At 44.5% G+C, this 18,439-nt stretch overlaps 2 protein-coding genes across 4 annotated transcripts in view; one reads left to right on the top strand and one right to left on the bottom strand.

Moving 5' to 3' along the window:
* METTL9 (methyltransferase like 9) overlaps positions 1-16,909 on the top strand; it is a 27,461-nt gene extending 10,552 nt beyond the window's left edge. Inside the window, exons 4-5 of the mRNA XM_053364579.1 lie at positions 2,173-2,357; positions 16,163-16,909. Of these exons, the coding sequence (XP_053220554.1) occupies positions 2,173-2,357; positions 16,163-16,368 (391 nt within the window). The 3' untranslated portion in view covers positions 16,369-16,909. The remainder of the gene's footprint in view (positions 1-2,172; positions 2,358-16,162) is intronic.
* Positions 4,730-18,439, bottom strand: IGSF6 (immunoglobulin superfamily member 6). 3 transcript variants are annotated; one of them, XM_053364582.1, is made up of 6 exons: positions 12,934-13,546; positions 12,210-12,563; positions 10,673-10,779; positions 8,884-8,922; positions 7,046-7,126; positions 4,730-6,346 (listed from the first exon to the last, which is right to left on the bottom strand). In XM_053364582.1, the coding sequence occupies exons 1-6, from the start codon at positions 12,998-13,000 to the stop codon at positions 6,305-6,307; spliced, it is 690 nt and encodes a 229-aa protein (XP_053220557.1). In that variant the 5' UTR covers positions 13,001-13,546; the 3' UTR covers positions 4,730-6,304. The 3 variants fall into 3 exon arrangements, with proteins under 3 accessions (XP_053220557.1, XP_053220556.1, XP_053220555.1); XM_053364581.1 differs by lacking the exons at positions 4,730-6,346; positions 7,046-7,126 and adding an exon at positions 17,180-18,439 and having other exon boundaries at positions 7,925-8,922; positions 12,934-13,060; XM_053364580.1 differs by lacking the exons at positions 4,730-6,346; positions 7,046-7,126 and having other exon boundaries at positions 7,925-8,922; positions 12,934-13,550.

The raw sequence follows: 18,439 nt of genomic DNA, 5'->3' as shown, positions 1-18,439 counted from the left end.
GGGATTCGAACTGCCGACCTTTCAATCAGCAAGCCCAGAGGCTCGGTGGTTTAGACCACAGCACCACCCTGCTTCCTTTGTAGTTGTAGCAGTGCAGCAGCTGGGACCTTGGTTCCACGAGGCCAGCAGCAATCAAGACTCTTGAGTCACAGGCTGCAGAATCTCCAGCTAAGGAGCCAAACAAGGAACCAGGCCAGCTTTAGGGCTCTAAGCCTGTTGGTGGAGACCAGGAGTCCACTAGGCCTGAGGCTGTCAGACAGGAGCCCCCAGAACAACTACCAGGGCTTGTAGGTCCAGAGCGAGGACCATCACAGGTATCAGAGCCTGAGAAAACAAAGGCTTCCCACAGTACCTCACCAGTCCATTGGTACAGGGAGCTAACAAGGCAAGCGGCTATGGAGAAGTGCCAGACGGTTGGTCCTCTAAGAATCCTAAGATTATCCACAAGGGGTGGAGCCTTCAGACGAGGTCTGGTGGCAGAGGCTTAAAGATGTTCTGTCTGCTCTCAGCCTTCATCAGAGCAAGTTGCTCACCTGGAGCTATCTGTGGTTCTGCAGCTCCTGACCTGCCTTGCTGCTTTGAGATCCAGCTTCAAACCACAAGAAGACACAGGGGCTGTTGACTTACTGCAAAGGAGATCTCTAGTGTCCAATTTAGCCTGAATTACATTTGTGGGTCTCTTAACTTATAACTCTTGAAATGTTTTGTTCCTCGTTCCTTTCTCTCTCCTGCCCCTCTGCCCCCTCCCAGAATTAAATACAGTGCCTGCAGTTGGGCAGAAGCTATAGCTTGTGTTTTGCAGGATGACTGTACCATGATGATTTCTTTTCTTTTTTTAAAATAGCCCATTCTTATTTTTCTGAATGAATATAACAAAAGCAGTGAACATTTAGAACAGGCATCATCAGCCATTTCAGACTCAGGATCTGCTTTTAACCTAAGCAAGCATTTGGAGGCCCATTTCTTAAACCTTTACCATATATTTGCATTGTGGTAGTGCTCCTGCTGTGACCCACTTTGGATCAGGCCAAGACCCACCAGGGCAGGCATGGCCAGACTTGGTCCTCCAGATGTTTTGGGACTACGACTCCCATCATCCCTAGCTAACGGGACCAGTGGTCAGGGATGATGGGAATTGTAGTCCCAAAACATCTGGAGGGCCAGGTTTGGCCATGCCTGCACTAGGGGGTTCCGACCCACCAGTTGAAGACCAGTGGTTTAGAGCACATTAGAAGTATGGCCATCAGAATGCATCAAGCAGGTTTTCTTTCAGATACTTTGGACCAGGGGTCAGCAAACTTTTTCAGCAGGGGGCCGGTCCACTGTCCCTCAGACCTTGTGGGGGGGCGGACTATATTTCTTTTGCGGGGGGAATGAACAAATTCCTATGCCCCACAAATAACCCAAATTATCTGAAGGACTTCAGATTGGGTAATGCTGATTAACAAGTGCAAAGACCTGTTTGGCTTAGGTGAGTTTCTGGCAAAAAGATACTTGTGACTCTGGGAAGTTGTAAGCCATACTCCCTTTTCTTTACAAATGAGAGAAATTCATCTCGTTTTGATTGTCCCCTGACAAAGGCTTCTGTTATGTGTCAGCTTCTCCAGGCCCATTATTTGCCAAGTTCTGCTGTATCAGCTGTGGCTGGTATAACCTCTTAAAGTTTTCTAGGGTCTGGCGATTTCAAGACAAGCTGCAGCTAACAAAGCTAATACAAGCCCTTTGTATAAAATTGTCATTTTAGAGTTATTGCAAACAGATAATAATGCTAACACTGGCTCTGATGGAATTATTGACTGTATTACATCTGTGATCGTGACAGACACTCTAGGCTGCAACCGTTCTGCAAACTGACAAGTTCCTCTGCGGAGAATATAAAGGTCCTGTCTGTCTATTCCCTCTTCAGCATGTACCCAGCAAATTGCTGTTCATGTGATGAAATCTTATTGGAGTAAGACGTACAATGTTGATTTGCAGGTGTCCCACTGCAAAATAGATGCTAACGCTATAAAGCCCACACTCCTTTTGCAGAATCATCTGCATAGTGGCCTAGACTTAATGAGCAGAGGTTAACCCATTATTTTCTTACTTTGCCTCACATGTAGGCAGAAAGAAAACAATCTCTCCTTGTCTGGTTGTAACCCTCAACACTTTCCCCCCCTACCTATACAGAGTGCTCGGCATCAATGAATGGCAGAGCACAGGGTTCCAGTACGATGTCATCAGCTGCTTGAATCTGCTCGATCGCTGTGATCAGCCATTGACTGTATTAAAAGATATTAGAAGTGTACTGGAGCCTACGAGAGGCAGAGTCATCCTGGCATTGGTTCTGCCCTTTCATCCATATGTGGAGAATGGTAAGTGTTTAACAGCTGATTGATGGGGGTTGGGAGGGAAGAAAAGGGGGACTTCCTCACTCCTGCAATTTCATGAGAATCTGTTCTGCAGGAGTTTCCCAAGAGCTGTTTGCAATTGCAGACAGCCTGCCTAGAATCCATGGGCGCTTTACGTCTTGCTTGGAGTGGCATTGCTGGCCTTGCTTGCACTGTTGCTCCCACGCTGCTCTGAAATGTTTAACGTGTACACCAACAAGTGCAGCCAAACCACATTCCCAGAGCTGTATGGAAGCAACAATGGCTCCATGTATGTAAAGTGCCTCTTAGGAGGACTTATTTAGAGACTTCAGCCAGTCATAGCCTGTAGTCAGAATAGAAGGCTGGACCAAGTTAATTTTTTAAGGAGCAATACCTGGTTGAGGTTATGTCTCCACACCGAAAGGACTCTGGTTGTAGTTGCAAAGGAACTACTCCACCCATGCTCCATGTTGACTTTTATAATAGTTCATTTTTTCCAATATTCTCTCTTTGTGTGTGTGTGTGTGTGTGTGTGTGTGTGTGTGTGAGAAGTTCTGAGTTTTTGTTTGTTTTGTTCTGAGTGGTTTTTTTTAAAAGGTTTATTTAGTCTTAACTAAGTACAAAAACTCACATCTCCAGCATTTTGGTCAATAATGCCCACTGTACAAAGCAAATTTAAAATAACCAAATTAAGGGGAAATGTGTGTGCGTCCTATAGAGCAAATACAGGCTGCGCGGCTAAGCCCAAAGCCAGAACAGGGAGACGGAGCGCTGCTCCATCTCGCTCTTCTGGCTTGGGGTTAGCTGCGCAAAGCCTCTGCAGGGCAGCGGGGTGAAGGCACCCTGCTGCCCTGCGGAGGCTAGAAAGGCTGTCCCTGAAGCCAGAAGAGCGAGATGGAGCGTTCCGTCTCGCTCTTCTAGCTTGGGGATGGCTGCGCAAAGCCTCTGCAGGGCAGTGGGGTGCCTTCACCCCGCTGCCCTGCAGAGGCTAGAAAGGCTGTCCCCGAAGCCTGAAGCCTTTGGAGCACAGCGGGAACTCGCGCTGCACTCCAAAGGCTTCAGGGATCTTTGAGGCTGGCGGTGGGGGAAAGCAGCGCTTCCCCCCACCGCCAGCCCCACAAGCTCGGGGGCAGTGACAAGGCTGCACGCAGCCTTTGCTCTGTTCCCCAAAGAGCAGGTCGAAAGGAACCTGAAGCCTCCAGAGCCCAGAGGGAACTCCCACTGCGCTCCGGAGGCTTTGGGTGAATGCACCTTGAACGCACCTTGTTTTAGAGGGGGAGAACAAGGGGAAAAAATTTTCCCTGTTCTCCCTCTCCTATGGTCCGGTGCGTCCTATAGAGCGAAAAATGTGGTATGTGCTAAAGTAGAAACATTTGACTTTCCATTAATTTTGATAAAATGCCATGTTCACAAAGAACATTTTTTTTTTGTCTTGCTTGAACACTACTGAGGAGTGCACAAAATTGTTGTTGTTGTTGTTAGTATTTATATCCCATCTTTCTCGCAAATTAGGATTCTGGGTGGCTTACAACATTTAAAATGGCATTATAAAATACAAAGCGATAAAAACAAACTAGTTAAAAACAATAATTAAAATACAGCAGAACACATTCAAAACAAAAAATTAAAACCCACTTTGCCCTGACCGCAGCCCAGTGTCTGCACCTCCATTTTCAAAGGCCTAGGAAGGCCTTAGCCTGCCAGTGGAAGGATAACAAATAGGGGTTTTTTGTTTATTCATTTAGTCGTGTCCAACTCTTCGTGACCCCATGGACCAGAGCACGCCAGGCACTCCTGTCTTCCAAATAGGGAGCCAGTCTTAACATCTCTTGGGAGGAAATTACACAATGTGGGAGCAGCCACAGCAAAGGCGCTCTCTTGTGTCACCAACAACTGTGTCACTGATGTCGATGGGACTGAGAGAAGGTGCTCACCTGAGGATGTTAGCACCCGGGCAGGTTCGTGTAGGGAATCACAATATTTCCTGTAATCAGGTCTCAAGCATATAGGGCTTTATAGGATACAGCCAGCACTTTGAATTGTACCCAGAAACGAACCGGTAGTCCGTGAAGTTGTTTTAATGACGGAGTAACATAATAATAATAATGCTGTCTGCAACCGGTACTAGTCAGCAGTTTGGCCCAGAATTCTGAACCAGCTAAAGCTTCCAAATACTGTGGTACCTCAGGTTAAGAACTTAATTCGTTCTGGAGGTCTGTTCTTAACCTGAAACTGTTCTTAACCTGAGGTACCACTTTAGCTAAAAGGGCCTCCCGCCACCGCACAATTTCTGTTCTCATCCTGAAGCAAAGTTCTTAACCTGAGGTACTATTTCTGGTGGAGTCTGTAACCTGAAGCATCTGTAACCTGAAGTGTCTGTAACCTGAGGTGCCACTGTACTTCTCAAAGGCAGCCACACATAGATCACGTTACAGTAGTCCAACTGGGGCGCATCTAAGTCATGCATCACAGTGGCCAGATCCGATAAGGAACGGGTGCAGTTGGTGCCTGAGTTGTAATTGTGTAAATCCCCTTCTGGTCACTGCAGCACCCATGTTCGGGGCAGAATCCCAGGAGTACAGTTGTATGCCTGGAGATGCTTCTTAACCTCAGGTGCCTTGCCAGTTTTGAGGGGGCCTTGGGCAAGATGCCCTTGCAGGGGGAAGACAACACCGCCCTGGTTGCCCTTCTCCTTTCCTGCCTTGCCCTGCCTGCTTCCCTACTTACTTCCCACAAAGCCCTTCCCTGGTTGCTCGGCCACTTCCTGCTTTCTCCTCTACTGCTCCCTGCTCTGTAGGCTTAAGAGGCAGCAGCAGGAAGTGGTCTCTTAAAGGGAGAAGAAGAAGAAAGCAGAACTGGGGAAATTAAGATGTTTGGTGCAGCTTGAACCTCAGCAGGTCTTTTCCTGCATAGCAAACCCACCCAGCTATTTAAAGGGGATACTTCAGCAACTGTCATCAGCCCCAGTATGTGCCCTGGACTGGTTGTTCACACCATTCTCCACCATGGACCAGTGCTGCTGTTTCTGGTCCATTTAGGGGGAGCCCCCATAATGTGGCATGCAAGACCTAGGCCCCAGAATCTGTGTTTAAGCTGGCCTGAGTTGCGAAATGGTCGTCGTCCTTGCCTTTTCCATATCTTACTTTGCAGTTCTACAGTTCTGTTTCTCTCTCTGGGCTTGTAACTTTTCAGGATTTCCAGGGTGTTGCTGTTTCTCTCCCACACCTTTATGTCCAGGATCCCGTTTGGTAACTGTACAATAAAACTTAACGCAACTTCCTGGCAAGGCAGCCAAGCACATACTGGCATTTGTTTCCTCATGGTTCAAAGACCAGTATTTACTTTGAGATCAGGATGCTAGATATGTGGGCCTCTGAAGTACAAGATGGGCTCGCCTTTTGAAGAGGCACAGGCAGCTCTAAAACTAAGCAAAGAAGGATGAGGGTGGGCGAGAGAATGTGGGGAGGATGGAAATCAATGAAGGGAAAAGGAAGGAACACCAGTAAAACTCAAGGACATTTCTGATTAAATAGGTTGTATTCCCTGTTAGCCCCTGCTCAAAGTAAAGCCACTGAAATTAATTCCAGTTTTAGGCAGCTCCTGGCAAATGTGTAAATGCTACATTTTCATTTATCATTCTGGGTTAACTATATTTCAAAAAGTAAAAACCAAGACACCCTGAAAGTTGTTGAGCTTTTCTTTTCTTTTCTTTTACAAAAACACCAAGAAAAAGTGATTTTTCAATTGACTGCCTTTCAAAAATTCCCCCCTGGACGTCAGTTCCACCTTTGAGATCCTGGTGATGTCCAGGAAAATCCAGACGTATGGCAGCCCTAGTTTAGTATGACACAATAGGAGCTTTTTGCTGTATGAAGCTCACTTTCCCCCCTTCGGATGTTTAATGTGTGAATCACGTTTCCAGTTCTACCGAACCCATGAAAGTGCATCTGCTATGATAATTCATCCATTTTGTGGCTTTTATCCAAATGTCCCTGCAAGAAAAGAAAAGAAGCATGTTCAGTAGTTTGCTAGTGTGCAATAAAACCCAAAAATACTTGATCCCAAAGAGTCATGTTCACCGCAATGGTGCACCGCACTTCTCTGTCTCTTGTTGTTTTTTTAAAAATACCACATATATATAGCTATCCATATACCAGCAGAAGAAAACGGCTGAATCATAAGCTTCCCAAACAACTGCAAATTCTCTGAGAGCTTACTCAGTGAAGGGAACTCTATACCTTACTGGAATCCATTGGCAAGCTCAAAAAGATTAGCTTTCTATGAAATATTATTCTGTCCGGAATCTTTATGTGTAAGACTGGGTTGTTTGTTTTTTTAAGCCTACTTTCTGTAGCTTGTTTTTCATTGCGACATTCCCATTTATACAAGATACATTTTTGTGTGAGTTGCAGGAAGAATTATGCCATTCTCAGAACAGGTATGCCACCTTCTCCAGGTTGAAATGGATAAGGAGGGACGGGTGCCAAATCACAGCACAGACAAGACAATAATTCTTTTTGCATTCATTGCTAAACTTAGAATACTGGAGCAACATTGGCATAGCAGCACAGCCTATAACCCGGCCTCTGTGCTGCCACCCAATTGGTTCCTTTCCCCTTCTGTCACCGATGCGCTGCAATTGCCCGTATGAACACAGTTCCTGCCCCCTTTCAATGCTCCTGGCTACTTACATGCCTCCGCTGCCTGTTGTGCTTCTTTTTGCCAAACTCCTTTGCGATCGCTCGACAAACGGCTACTTTACTTCCCGCACCCTGGAAATTTAAAAGAGGCTTTGAACACTTGTCCTCACTTAGCAGTGTGGGGCACATTGGTGTGTTGTTGTTTTTAAAACAGAAACTGAGAAAATGACCCCTTCGGACACTGCCGATGCGACAGGAAACATGACTGTTGCTAACAGTTGTGGGGTGGGGTATTTATCAGCTGCAGGACCGTAGCCTTATACAGAGCCAGATCAGACCACCCCAACCATCCCTCTCCCTTTGCTGTTATATTATGGAAGGGAGCACAAGTTGGTCAGTGTGCCCTGGCAAATAGCAGCAAGGCTATTAATTATTATTATTATTTATATTGCTCAGTGCCCAAATAGACTTCCAAGCAATCTCTGAGTATGATAACCAGTTACACAAATCTTAAAATGCAAATGTTCATAATTAACTACAGAGCCGTGTACGTTAATGGCACGAAATAACTAAATAATAAAATTGAAATACCCAATGAAAAGTACCATTTGGAATACCAACGTCTGTAATTATATCATGCAATGAAAACGATCCCATTTAAACATGGCAGCAATTAAAAGAGGAAATGTGGGTCGAGGTGCCTCTGAAAGAGAAGGGGTGGCAGCTTTAGCCAAGCAGAGGCCCAGGCCTCTTCCTTGCATTGCTTTGTTCCCTGCTGGTCCCTCTCTCGCTTTTCTTTCGGTCTAGCCAGGCTCCCATATCCACAAATGCAGCACACCTGAGTGTCAGGTGCAGCCCTGTGCCCATCACCTGCCTGTTCCCCATGGAGCTCTGCCACCAGGCGGTTACAAAGGCAGACACAACAAGGAAGGGGCGTTGCTGTTCCTATTGCTAGCCATGCAAACTGGCTCCCTCTTGAGCTGCCCACTCAGCATGTGCTCCCTTTCTCTTCCCCGTAACACCACAAGAGGAAGGAGGAGGAGGAAGCAACCCCAGCAGAATTCTGTGTTTCCATCTCAGCATAAAGTGGTGCATTGTGGTGCACTTACTTTTCTGGTCCTCCTTTATAAAGCAGAAATGGATTAGGGGAAAACTTTCACGTCTTGGATGTTGTCGGACTCCAACTCCCAACTTCCCTGAATCCTGACCACGCCGGCTAGGACCAATAGGAGTTGGAGTCCAGCAGCATTCAAATCAACCGCAGTTTCCCCACCTCTGTTTGAGATTGGCAGCAGTCGTAGTCTGGCTCCATTTCCCCAGCTGAAGAAATTCACTCAGGAGATGAGGCTGCGCACATCTGTTTTCAGACGTCATATGCAGCAGCAGCGGTTCCCTGCAGGCTTTGGATTAACTCGCCATAGATAACCAAACTGCTGTGTAGCCTACAAACTTTGTGATCTTCCAGCTGCTAAGTGTGTATAAGATCGCAGGGTTTTTTTAGGCTTGCCACATGCCAGCCCACTGCAGATTTGAAATGCAACAGGCTGGACATGCAGCTAAGTGTTGTCATGTGGAAGGCTCCTATTCAGGGTTCCAGCCAGCCATGTCTTCTTTCAGGATAATCCCTCTTCCCCCAGTTTTCTAAGGGGGTTTCTCTCTCAAGGGTGGCTACTGAGCATGCTTAGACCTCACTGAGTAGCTTGGAAGGGTGTCTCTCTTAAGAACTGGAGTTTTAACTAAAGTTTTTTGTCCCTCTGTAAACCTCAGGGTTTCCCCAAGCTTGCTGATACCTCCCTCCTTTGCATGGGTAGTTCCTTTTCCTGCTCATATAAAGGTTCACCCTTGGAGAATGCATTAGCTACCTTGTGTACAGGATTGCAAACACTTACGCAAACATTGACATGCCTCTCTGTTTTCTTGAGTTTAGGCTGTGGAAACAAAGGTGAACAATGCATTTTAGCAAAGGGGATTGGTACATTTTTTTTTTTTAAAGCAAACATTACAGAGATTGGGGATGATGTGGTAATGGGTCTTTTTGCTGTTGCATTCAAGGAATCATAGTGATGGGAGCCACTTGTCACATGGAGAAGTAAAATGTTTGGGAGGTTAAATTGAAGAGCGGGTCATGTGGGGTGAAAAATGGAGATAGCACAAGGTATCTGTGCACAGGGTAGAGTGGGGGATTTAAACTGTGGCATCCCAGGTTCAAGTCACTGCATGGGCAGGAAGCTCTCTGAGTAATTTGGGCAAACTGCATGCTCTGTTAACCTAACCCATGATTGCGAAGATACAGGTCACATCCACGCTATTAAAAACACATGGCTTCCTGCAAAGAATCCTGGGAACTGTAGTTTACCCCTCACAAAGCTACAAATGCACCCTTAACAAACTGCGTATGGTGTGGATGTAACTGCAGTGTACTCGGGGGTGGGTGGGGGATATAACCCACCCTGAGTTCCTTAGTGGATACAAGGGTATTGCATAAAATTTATTGATTGATTGGATTATTAAGAATATTTACGGTATATCCTGCCTTTTCAAAAGTGGCAAACAAACACTGAATACATCAGTGTGCCAACACATTTTAAAACTGCCCCCCCCCCAAAATCATCTACAGTGGTACCTCAGGTTACATATGCTTCAGGTTACAGACTCTGCTAACCCAGAAATAGTACCTCGGGTTAAGAACTTTGCTTTAGGATGAGAACAGAAAATGTGCGGCAGCGGCGCGGCAGCAGTGGGAGGCCCCATTAGCTAAAGTGGTGCTTCAGGTTAAGAACAGTTTCAGGTTAAGAACGGACCTCTGGAACAAATTAAGTATGTAACCAGAGGTACCACTGTACAAATGAAATAAGCATAGTACCATAAAAAAATTCTAGCACTAAATGATGTATGCAAGCAGCAGAAAACATCCAGTTAAAAGCGGCCAACTGCTAGACCAAAAGCCAGGCCCCAAAAAAGAGGGTTTTGTCATCTAGACAGAATGCCATCAAAGAGGGGGCAATGCAGACCTTCCAAGAGAGAAAATTCCAGTGCTTGGGTGCAGCCAGTAAAAAGGCCCCCCTCTTGTGTTCCTACTAAACTGGACAGGAGAAAGAGAAGAGGTTCACCTGATACAATTTCGTTTTGGAGCAGGTATCCCTTGAGGTACCCTGGTCCCCAGCTGTTTAATGCTTTGAAGGCTGAGGCGAGCACTTTGAATTGGGCTTGGAAGTGAACCAGTAAGTCAACAAGAGAGTCACATGCTCCCTATAACCTGCTCCATTCAGCAGAACCACAGCAAATTCAGGCCAGCTGCAGTTTCCATAACTTTGTAAAGGCAGCCTTACGTAAGGACTATTGCAGTAGTCCAAATCAGAAGATCCACCAATTGTATGATTCCGCATAAGGCAGCTTCCTATGTATATTCCCAGTTTTGGGGTGTTTTGTTTTTTAAGAAGTGGATGTGGCTGACATCATATCTAGCTTGGCACCAACCGAATTTGCAGAAGTGGCGAGGGTGTCATAATCACATGCCCTCTTTTTTTCTTTTATAAAAAAATATTTTCACAGCATGCAAATAGACTTGCAACCCAAGGCTAGTCTTGGGTTTCCTTCATTGACAGCATTGTAAAGCTGCTACGATCTGGTACAGGAGAGAGATTGAGAGACAGCAGACACAGAGAGAGATGAACATACCTTAGTGAATAACTTAGAAACTGCCAATAAGGCAACAAGGTAGAGGAACAGCACAACTGAGATGGCCAGCATGCTGTACTCAACTCCTCGGCTGTATGTTCCACTCTCTTTTTTAAAATAAGAACAACAAAAAGAATATCGTTAGTTTAGTTTCAGTTTGCATTATTGGCGTAGTATGAATGATGATTTTCTTGCGCTTTTTAATGATTTTATTAATCAAAAGGAACACGTAACAATCAGCTGAGAACTAAAAACAATGATAACGCAGCATAAAATAAGGAAACCACCGGCTCTTCTATGTAAGGAAGGGGATAGGAAGGAGAGAAAAAGTAGGTGTGGAGGAGGAAAAGGGAGCATCTAGACCTGGGTGGCAAGAGGTCGCCATGTAATCCAGTTGAAGACCCAAAGGCACAACAGGTTGTGCAAGTTGTATATAGAGACCTATGTAGATGTCACAAAGAGTTCCATATAAAGTTATATTTTGCAGGTACAATGTTCAAATGGGAACGATTCATATATGTCCTAAAAGTCCACGAAAGAGCTGCAGAGTCCCCAGGTTCTACGTTTCTAGTTTCTTGTTCTGATTCCACCTTGAGGAGTTTAGACCATCAGAGCATAAGAAGAGCCTGCTGGGCCAGTTCAGATGTAACGGTTCCAGCTTTATATGCCGCTGTTTATAAAACCGGTCAGTTCTCCAAGCTCCTCCCCTTACTCCTTCCCTGAAACACCAGCTTCAGCACTTCAGTCAGGTTCAAAGCAAATCACCATTTCCCATTACACTCAAACCTTGCTGCTTAGGGCTGGTTTCCTAACCAGGATCTTAAACTAAGATCAAACCGTGGTTTTGGAAACCTGGTTCTCAAACAGACATTAAAACACAGTTTTCTGTTTCTGAGATAGCAAGACACTCTTCAAATTGGGCTGAAGCACCAAAACAAGGGAGGAACACGCAGGACAAATGCCCGTTCCCAGCTTCGTAAACCATAGTTTATCACTTAAACTATGGTTTGAGAACAAACTTAGTTGGTCTCTAAGGTGCTACTGGACAATTTTTGTACATAGTTTATCATGTGTGATAAGGTTGTTACGTGTGAATCGACCAACTGAGTTAGAGAGAGTTAGGCTTGCTTTGTATCTCTCTGGTTCTGATTAGTTTGAATATATGAAAATCCTTATGCGGAGCCAGAACATTAGTCCAGCAAACCTTGGGAGTGTCTAACCTGCCTGTCTACCCTGCCTTAGCAATTTTGCTTTACAGTTTATTAAAATAGTATTCGTAGGGAGCAGTCTTTGACCTGCAAGTGAGATATAAACAGTGCTTTTTTTCCTGGGGGGACGCAAGGGTACACATACCCCTAAACATTTTGTGAATCTAAGTCTGGCCTCATTGAGGGGCAGTATTTCAATATGAGTAGGAAAATGAGAGTACCCCTAAACATTTTTTTGAGAGGAAAAAAAAGCACTGGATATAAATCTCCTTAAAATAATAGAGAACCCTTCCCCCTCAAAAAAATAAAAAAATAAAGTAGCAACCAACCTCTTATCACTAACACTGTTCCGCTTCCAGTTTGCTTGGAGGTGGAGGAATTTGAACTTGAAATTGCTACCCCACAAAAATAAATTGCGCTGTCTTCTTCATTGATTTCGTTGATCCCAAGCTCAGCCTGGTTCTTAGATGTTAAGTGAGAGACTTTGAACTTTGTGCTGTTTATGCAGTTGGGGGTGCACAAGGCTTCGTGGGTATGCGCAAGATATCGAAACCACAGAATGGTCGGACTGGATGTGGGGCATCCCTGAGCAGAAAAAGTACACGGTATAGCAATATGTTTTGATGCAGGGTAGCCTTCCATGAGTGGAGGTTGAGATACTGTCACTTTGCAAAAGTTGGCACCTATTGAGGAGGATTAAACATACCCTGATGAGAAAGTCAATCGAAAAAGGGTGAGGAGTCGGTTCTCTGCATATTACAATCTAGGAGCTTGCTGTTACCTGTTAATTGCACAGTTTCCACAAGCCGTTTGAAGGCTCCAGTCATCACCTCCACTGGTGTGACTTACAACCTAATCCTGTGCATTATTCTGCAGAGATAGAGGAAGATTAGCTTCCCCCTGCCCCCGCTGTTTTTTTGGCCATTTGCCTCACCCCACCCCTGCCCGAGTTTTTCTCAAATAAATCTGCTTCTGATGCTTTCTGCAAGAGCTGTTATTTTTAAAGCTTAATGACAACAGAAAGGATTAAGAGAGAGAGAGAGAATTCCTTACCTGCATAATATGTCACCCAGGTAAATTGCAGCACCAGAATCAGAACCCATGGCTTGAACGTTGCCATTTTGCCTGCAAAGTTTCCTCTGAAAGGGTTTCAGCTCAAGAAAGTGGAACTGAGGGGAGCCTGAAGTGGAAATGGAATGGGAAGCCCTTGTCAGTTACAGTTCTTCATATTGCACAACTGAGGAAGTTCCTAGCTCTGTATTTACATGATGTGAAATAAAGCACAGGGTGTCTCTCTGTGCAACTGTTTTCAGCTTATTTGCTGGGTGCTGTTTAGTAGCTACCCCTCAAGAACCTTTAAAAAAGGAGGGGAAAGAATTATTTAACTAAAGTAAAAAGTAAAAGTAAAGGACCCCTGGACGGTTAAGTCCAGTCAAAGGCGACTATGGGGTTGCAGTGCTCATCTTACTTTCAGGCTGAGGGAGCCGGCGTTTGTCCGCAGACAGCTTTCCGGGTCATGTGGCCAGCATGGCTAAACCACTTCTGGCACAACAGAACACCGTGATGGAAACCAGAGTGCGCAGAAATGCTGTTTACTTTCCCACCGCAGCGGTACCTATTTATCTACTTGCACTGGCGTGCTTTCGAACTGCTAGGTTGGCAAGAACAGAGCAATGGGAGCTCACTCCTTCATGGGGATTCGAACCGCTGACCTTCCGATCGGCAAGCCCAAGAGGCTCAGTGCTTTAGACCGCATCCCACCAGTGGCGTAGCGTGGGGGGTGCCGGCCGCACCGGGCGCAACATCTGGGGGTTAGGGTTAGGGGGCGCAAATCCACGTGTTAGGGGGCGCAATTTACTTGCCTTGCCCCGGGTGCTGACAACCCACGCTACGCCACTGCATCCCACCCGCATCCCAAATTATCCTTTCTTGAAAACAGCAGATTCCTATTGTTACATCTGGTTCAAGCAAATGGGAAAGACACTCACGAGTTGACAGATTATAATCATCATGCTTTCTTATCCCATCTTTCCTTCAAGGGGTGTGCACAGTTCCAGGGCCCCAGTGGTGCAAGGCAGTACAGTACTATGGAGAGGGCCGTGTGAGCAACAGAGTTTAGGGTCACATCCACACCAGCCATCGAAAGCGCATGGCTTCCCCCCCCTCTGTTTTTCCTCTCCGTCTCTCATAGCACTAGAATCTGAGAACATCCAGCAAAGCTGAATGTTGGAAGAAAGTGCATGGTTGAGATGGAATTTGCAGTGGTGTCCGCCAAGCTGCATGGCTTTTAAAAAACGGATTAGACAATCCTACTCTTATCAGTACCAATGCCGATTTTAATTTTGAGCTGGGAAAGAGGAGTACGTGGTTCACACCTGCTCCTCGGTTAATCTCTGCAACAACCCTATGAGGTAGGTAAAGAGGCTGTGACTGTCCCAAGGTCATCCAGTGAGCTACAAGACGGAGTGGGGATTTGAACCCTGATCTCCTAGGTTCTAGTCTGACGCTCTAACCGCTACACCACACTGGCTTCCTAGAGTTCTTCTGCTATGGGGCAGCTATATAAAGTAAGCAGGTAAATATTGGTGGAAAGCAATATGTCTGAAATACTTAAGGCCCTCAACCCTATAGTTATAATTGTGGGTAGCCATCTGAGTTTATTTTGATTTTAATCTGATTTTAAGCTGTATTTCAGTCAATTGCTGAATTTATATTTTAATGTATTATATGTTAGCCGCCCTGAGCCCAGTTGTGGCCGGAGAGGGCAGGATATAAATAAAATTATTTTTTTATTACTACTACTACTACTACTACTACTACTACTACTACTTAAAGCTTGAATTTGTTTTATTCTGGATTGTTTTATTTGGTGTCTTAATGTGTTATAAACTGCTTTGAGATTTTTTCTTTAAAATATAAAGCGGTCTAGAAATAAGATTAATCATCATCATCACTATTAAAAAAAAAGGCACCTAGACATTCCATTGTGGCAAACATAACCTAGGTTTAAGGAGTCATTTGGCAAATAGCTTATCTTTCTGAGTTTCTAACACTTGAGTTTCTTTGGGCTGCAAAAGTTTTACCGCCCCTGTCTTAAGTCTTCACATGGTGGCTCATATGGTTCCCGCACTTCCTTTCCCTTGAAGATTGGGAATGAGGTGGCTCTCGCCTAAACTGCTTTGCCACTTCCCTCACAGAAACCACACTGTGTGGTGATGAAAGAGCACTTTGAACATTGGCAATACCGGAGCAAATTAGACTGAGGCAGGCAATAGTTTACAAGAGCCTTGAAAGTGGTTTGAGAGAGGTATCGCTTCCCACGGTTTATGTACTCATTTTGTCCCACAATTTGAAAATAAACATTTGGAGTTTTGAATTTACATATATATTTAAATGCAGAAGCACACACATAAAAGGAAATAAATCCAAGCATTGGGGAATAACTCACCTACCTATTGTTACAAGAAAGTAGAATAATTTGGAAGAAACCAAATGGTTAAAATTATCTGGTACTTATTACAATAACCACTAAAATAAAGGAGAAGTATATATTTTTCTTCTTCTTTTTTATTGCTTTTCATTATAGACAAAATGCAGTGCTCATGACATCAAACAAAAACACACCAAACACCCAACACGCCACCCCCCAGTTACAGTCATTAAAGAAATATGGAGAATAGTAATAAGAAGATTTCAGGGAGACACACTGTTTAATTAATCAGTTTTGCAGTATTGGGATAAAGAAAAACACAGACAAATGCATAAATGGTAAAAAGGGGGGGACCTCATCATGAGTTTCAAACTGAGGTAGATTGCAGTGGGGAATTAATATCATTATCTTTAAGGAATTTGTAAATTGGAAAGGCAAACCAGGTTTTAATAAATTTATCTGTTTTAGAAATTCCATCAAGTACTCTCAGTTTGTGCACAAGTTTTTCCATATACCCATCAATGTTTCAGCGAGGGGAATTTGCATTTCTTGACCTAATGGGGAAAGGAGGTCTCTTTCCCTTGCTCCCGGTTTTTACAAGATGGATTAAGATTATTCTCTTTCACCTTTGGATGCTGTCTGGCTGTTTGGGAAGAGCTTGCTCTGGGCTTTAAGAATCTTGGCTGCTCATAGGATTTGTCCATTATTGTCCTTGATTCGTTGTTGTAATTTCTGCCTTTCCTAATGGATTCGCAGCCTGCCTTGTTCGAACCATTAGGCCAAAAAGCAGGATAAGTGAAACAGATTTAAATAAAGATAAATAACTAACGCGAACCCCATGTGCTTTTTCAGTAGGTGGCAAGTGGGATAAACCTTCCGAAGTTTTGGAAATCAAAGGACAGACGTGGGAGGAACAGGTGAACAGCTTGCCAGAGGTTTTCAGGAAAGCTGGCTTTGCCATAGAAGCGTTCACCAGACTGCCATACTTATGTGAAGGTGACATGTATAATGACTACTACGTCTTAGATGATGCTGTCTTCGTCCTCAAACCAGTGTAAATGTGTCTTCTGAGTCAAACCCAAGAAGCAGTCTGTGAATGAAGCATTTTGATTTTGGGGTTTTTTCTCGGTTTTTATTAATTGCAGGATGGGAGGAAAAACTATTGTGGTTATCCATTCTAAATCAACATCATGTATGAAGTCTAAAGGTCAAAATACTAATTTCTTTGTAGTATGTTTTGGAGGGGGGGGAAAGGAACTCTTTCTTTTTTTAAAAAAAAAGACAGAACTCTTCTGTTGATGATTTCTTAACCCCCATGATGCACCTGCAATCCAACAATAAATCGAAGATATTTTTATACCTAACTATGGATAAGGATCATGATCCAGCCATAGCCAGGAAGCTACATAAACTGATCCAGTGCAGCTGGTTTTTCAAGGACATGCGAGAATACTGGCAATAAAGCTGTCCGTCCAGTATAAAAACTGGATTGATTATCAAGTGTTGGGATGGATTTTCTTCCATGTTGATGAAGTTATTTTATCTGTTGGTCTTCAGCACATGTTTTTAATCATGCTAATAAAACTTTTTTTGAGATGACTCATGTATCCAATCTTCATTTATGCAAACGGAGTCTTGTTTAGCCTTAGATAACTTGGGTGTGTGCATGTAAACATAGGAAGTTGCCTTGTGGTCTGTATCATTCAGCACTGTAAACCCTTAACTTGCAACAACCTGGGATGAACTCTTTCCCAGCTGCCTACAATCCTTTAACACAGGTGGGGGACTCCAACTCCCATCAGCCCCAGTCTGCTTGGCCAATGGTCAGGGGTTATGAGGATTGTAGTTCAGAAACCACAGGTTCCCCACCTCTTTCCTTAGCAGGAAGTCTGGAGACATAATCTTCACCAGTCTGCAAAGCTTGGCTGCTCTGCCTGCGGAGTTAAGGCATATGAACAAACGACACTGCCTTATTCAGAATCAGATCGTAGGCTCAGAAGTCTATTCTGACATGCAACAGCAAACCAAGGTAGCAAGTAGGTGCTTTCCAGCCCAGTAATAATAATAATTTTATTATTTGTACCGCACCCAACTGGTTGGGTTGCCACAGCCCAGCTGGAGATGTCAGGAATTAAACCCAGGGTGTTTGTGCCCACAAAACATGTGTACTGCTATGGCCAAGGTTCTTGTTGCTATGCAGTGAGAAACACACACCTAAGATGCTGATTCATCACAAACCGATGTGGAGAACTGATTGCAAGCTTGGAAACATGAGAAGCTGGCATTGCAGAGATTCATCCATCCCTGCATGCAAAGCTGGGAATTTCCCTGTTTTCCGTTTACGATTAAAAGACCTTGTTGGTTTCGTTGTTCATTCGTTAGAAGTACATTTGTCCTGTTAAGCGTTGTTCTCATTAGGCCTGTTGCCATGTTTTCTCATCGTCATGGACTGCTTGGCATGGTTTGGCAGCTCCAGGCAGAGGAGGAGCAGATGGTGAGGAGCTAGAGGGCTGGCAACCAGAGATGATGTCTGAGAGAGGGAAGCAGATCTGTTGGTTCTCTCTATTGCCTCTCCTACCCAGAGTGCAGAGCCTCATCAGGAAGTAGGAAGGACTCAATAACCAGGCAGAGGTGTCTGTGCAAATTGCTATCGTTTGGGGTTCCTTTTTCAGTCGGCAGACTCTCCCAGCAAGTCTTCCAGAATCATTTTTCTCAGTTTAGCTCATCTGTTGGTGAATTCCCATGTGGGAATAAACACCTCACCCATTCTAGTTCTGCTTAAGTTATTTACTGAAGAATTAACATTACAGCTTCTACAACTACTGGTCTAAGGGAAAAAAAGTAAAACTATGTACAGAGACTCATTCCTCCCCTCTGGACCAAGCAACAGCCCATTCCTTTCTTCCTGAGCATGTCAAATAAAGAAGTCTGTTGCTGGGGAAGACCTATTGCTGGGAGAAAACTTGTTGCTAGGGGCAAAACTATGCAAGGATCATTTAAAGTCTATTTATAGATTACAGTAACAAGAGGGAGAGGCTGAACAATAGGAGGTGGCAGAGGGGCAGAACATAGTCATGCCATCGAAAGCCCGGCACCAAATTCATAGGTGAAGTCAAATGCATCTGCCCA

This window comes from Podarcis raffonei, chromosome 14 (assembly GCF_027172205.1).
Source record: "Podarcis raffonei isolate rPodRaf1 chromosome 14, rPodRaf1.pri, whole genome shotgun sequence".
Taxonomy (NCBI): domain Eukaryota; kingdom Metazoa; phylum Chordata; class Lepidosauria; order Squamata; family Lacertidae; genus Podarcis; species Podarcis raffonei.
Note: the sequence above shows the minus strand (reverse complement) of the source record. Positions and strands in the feature narration are given on the sequence as shown.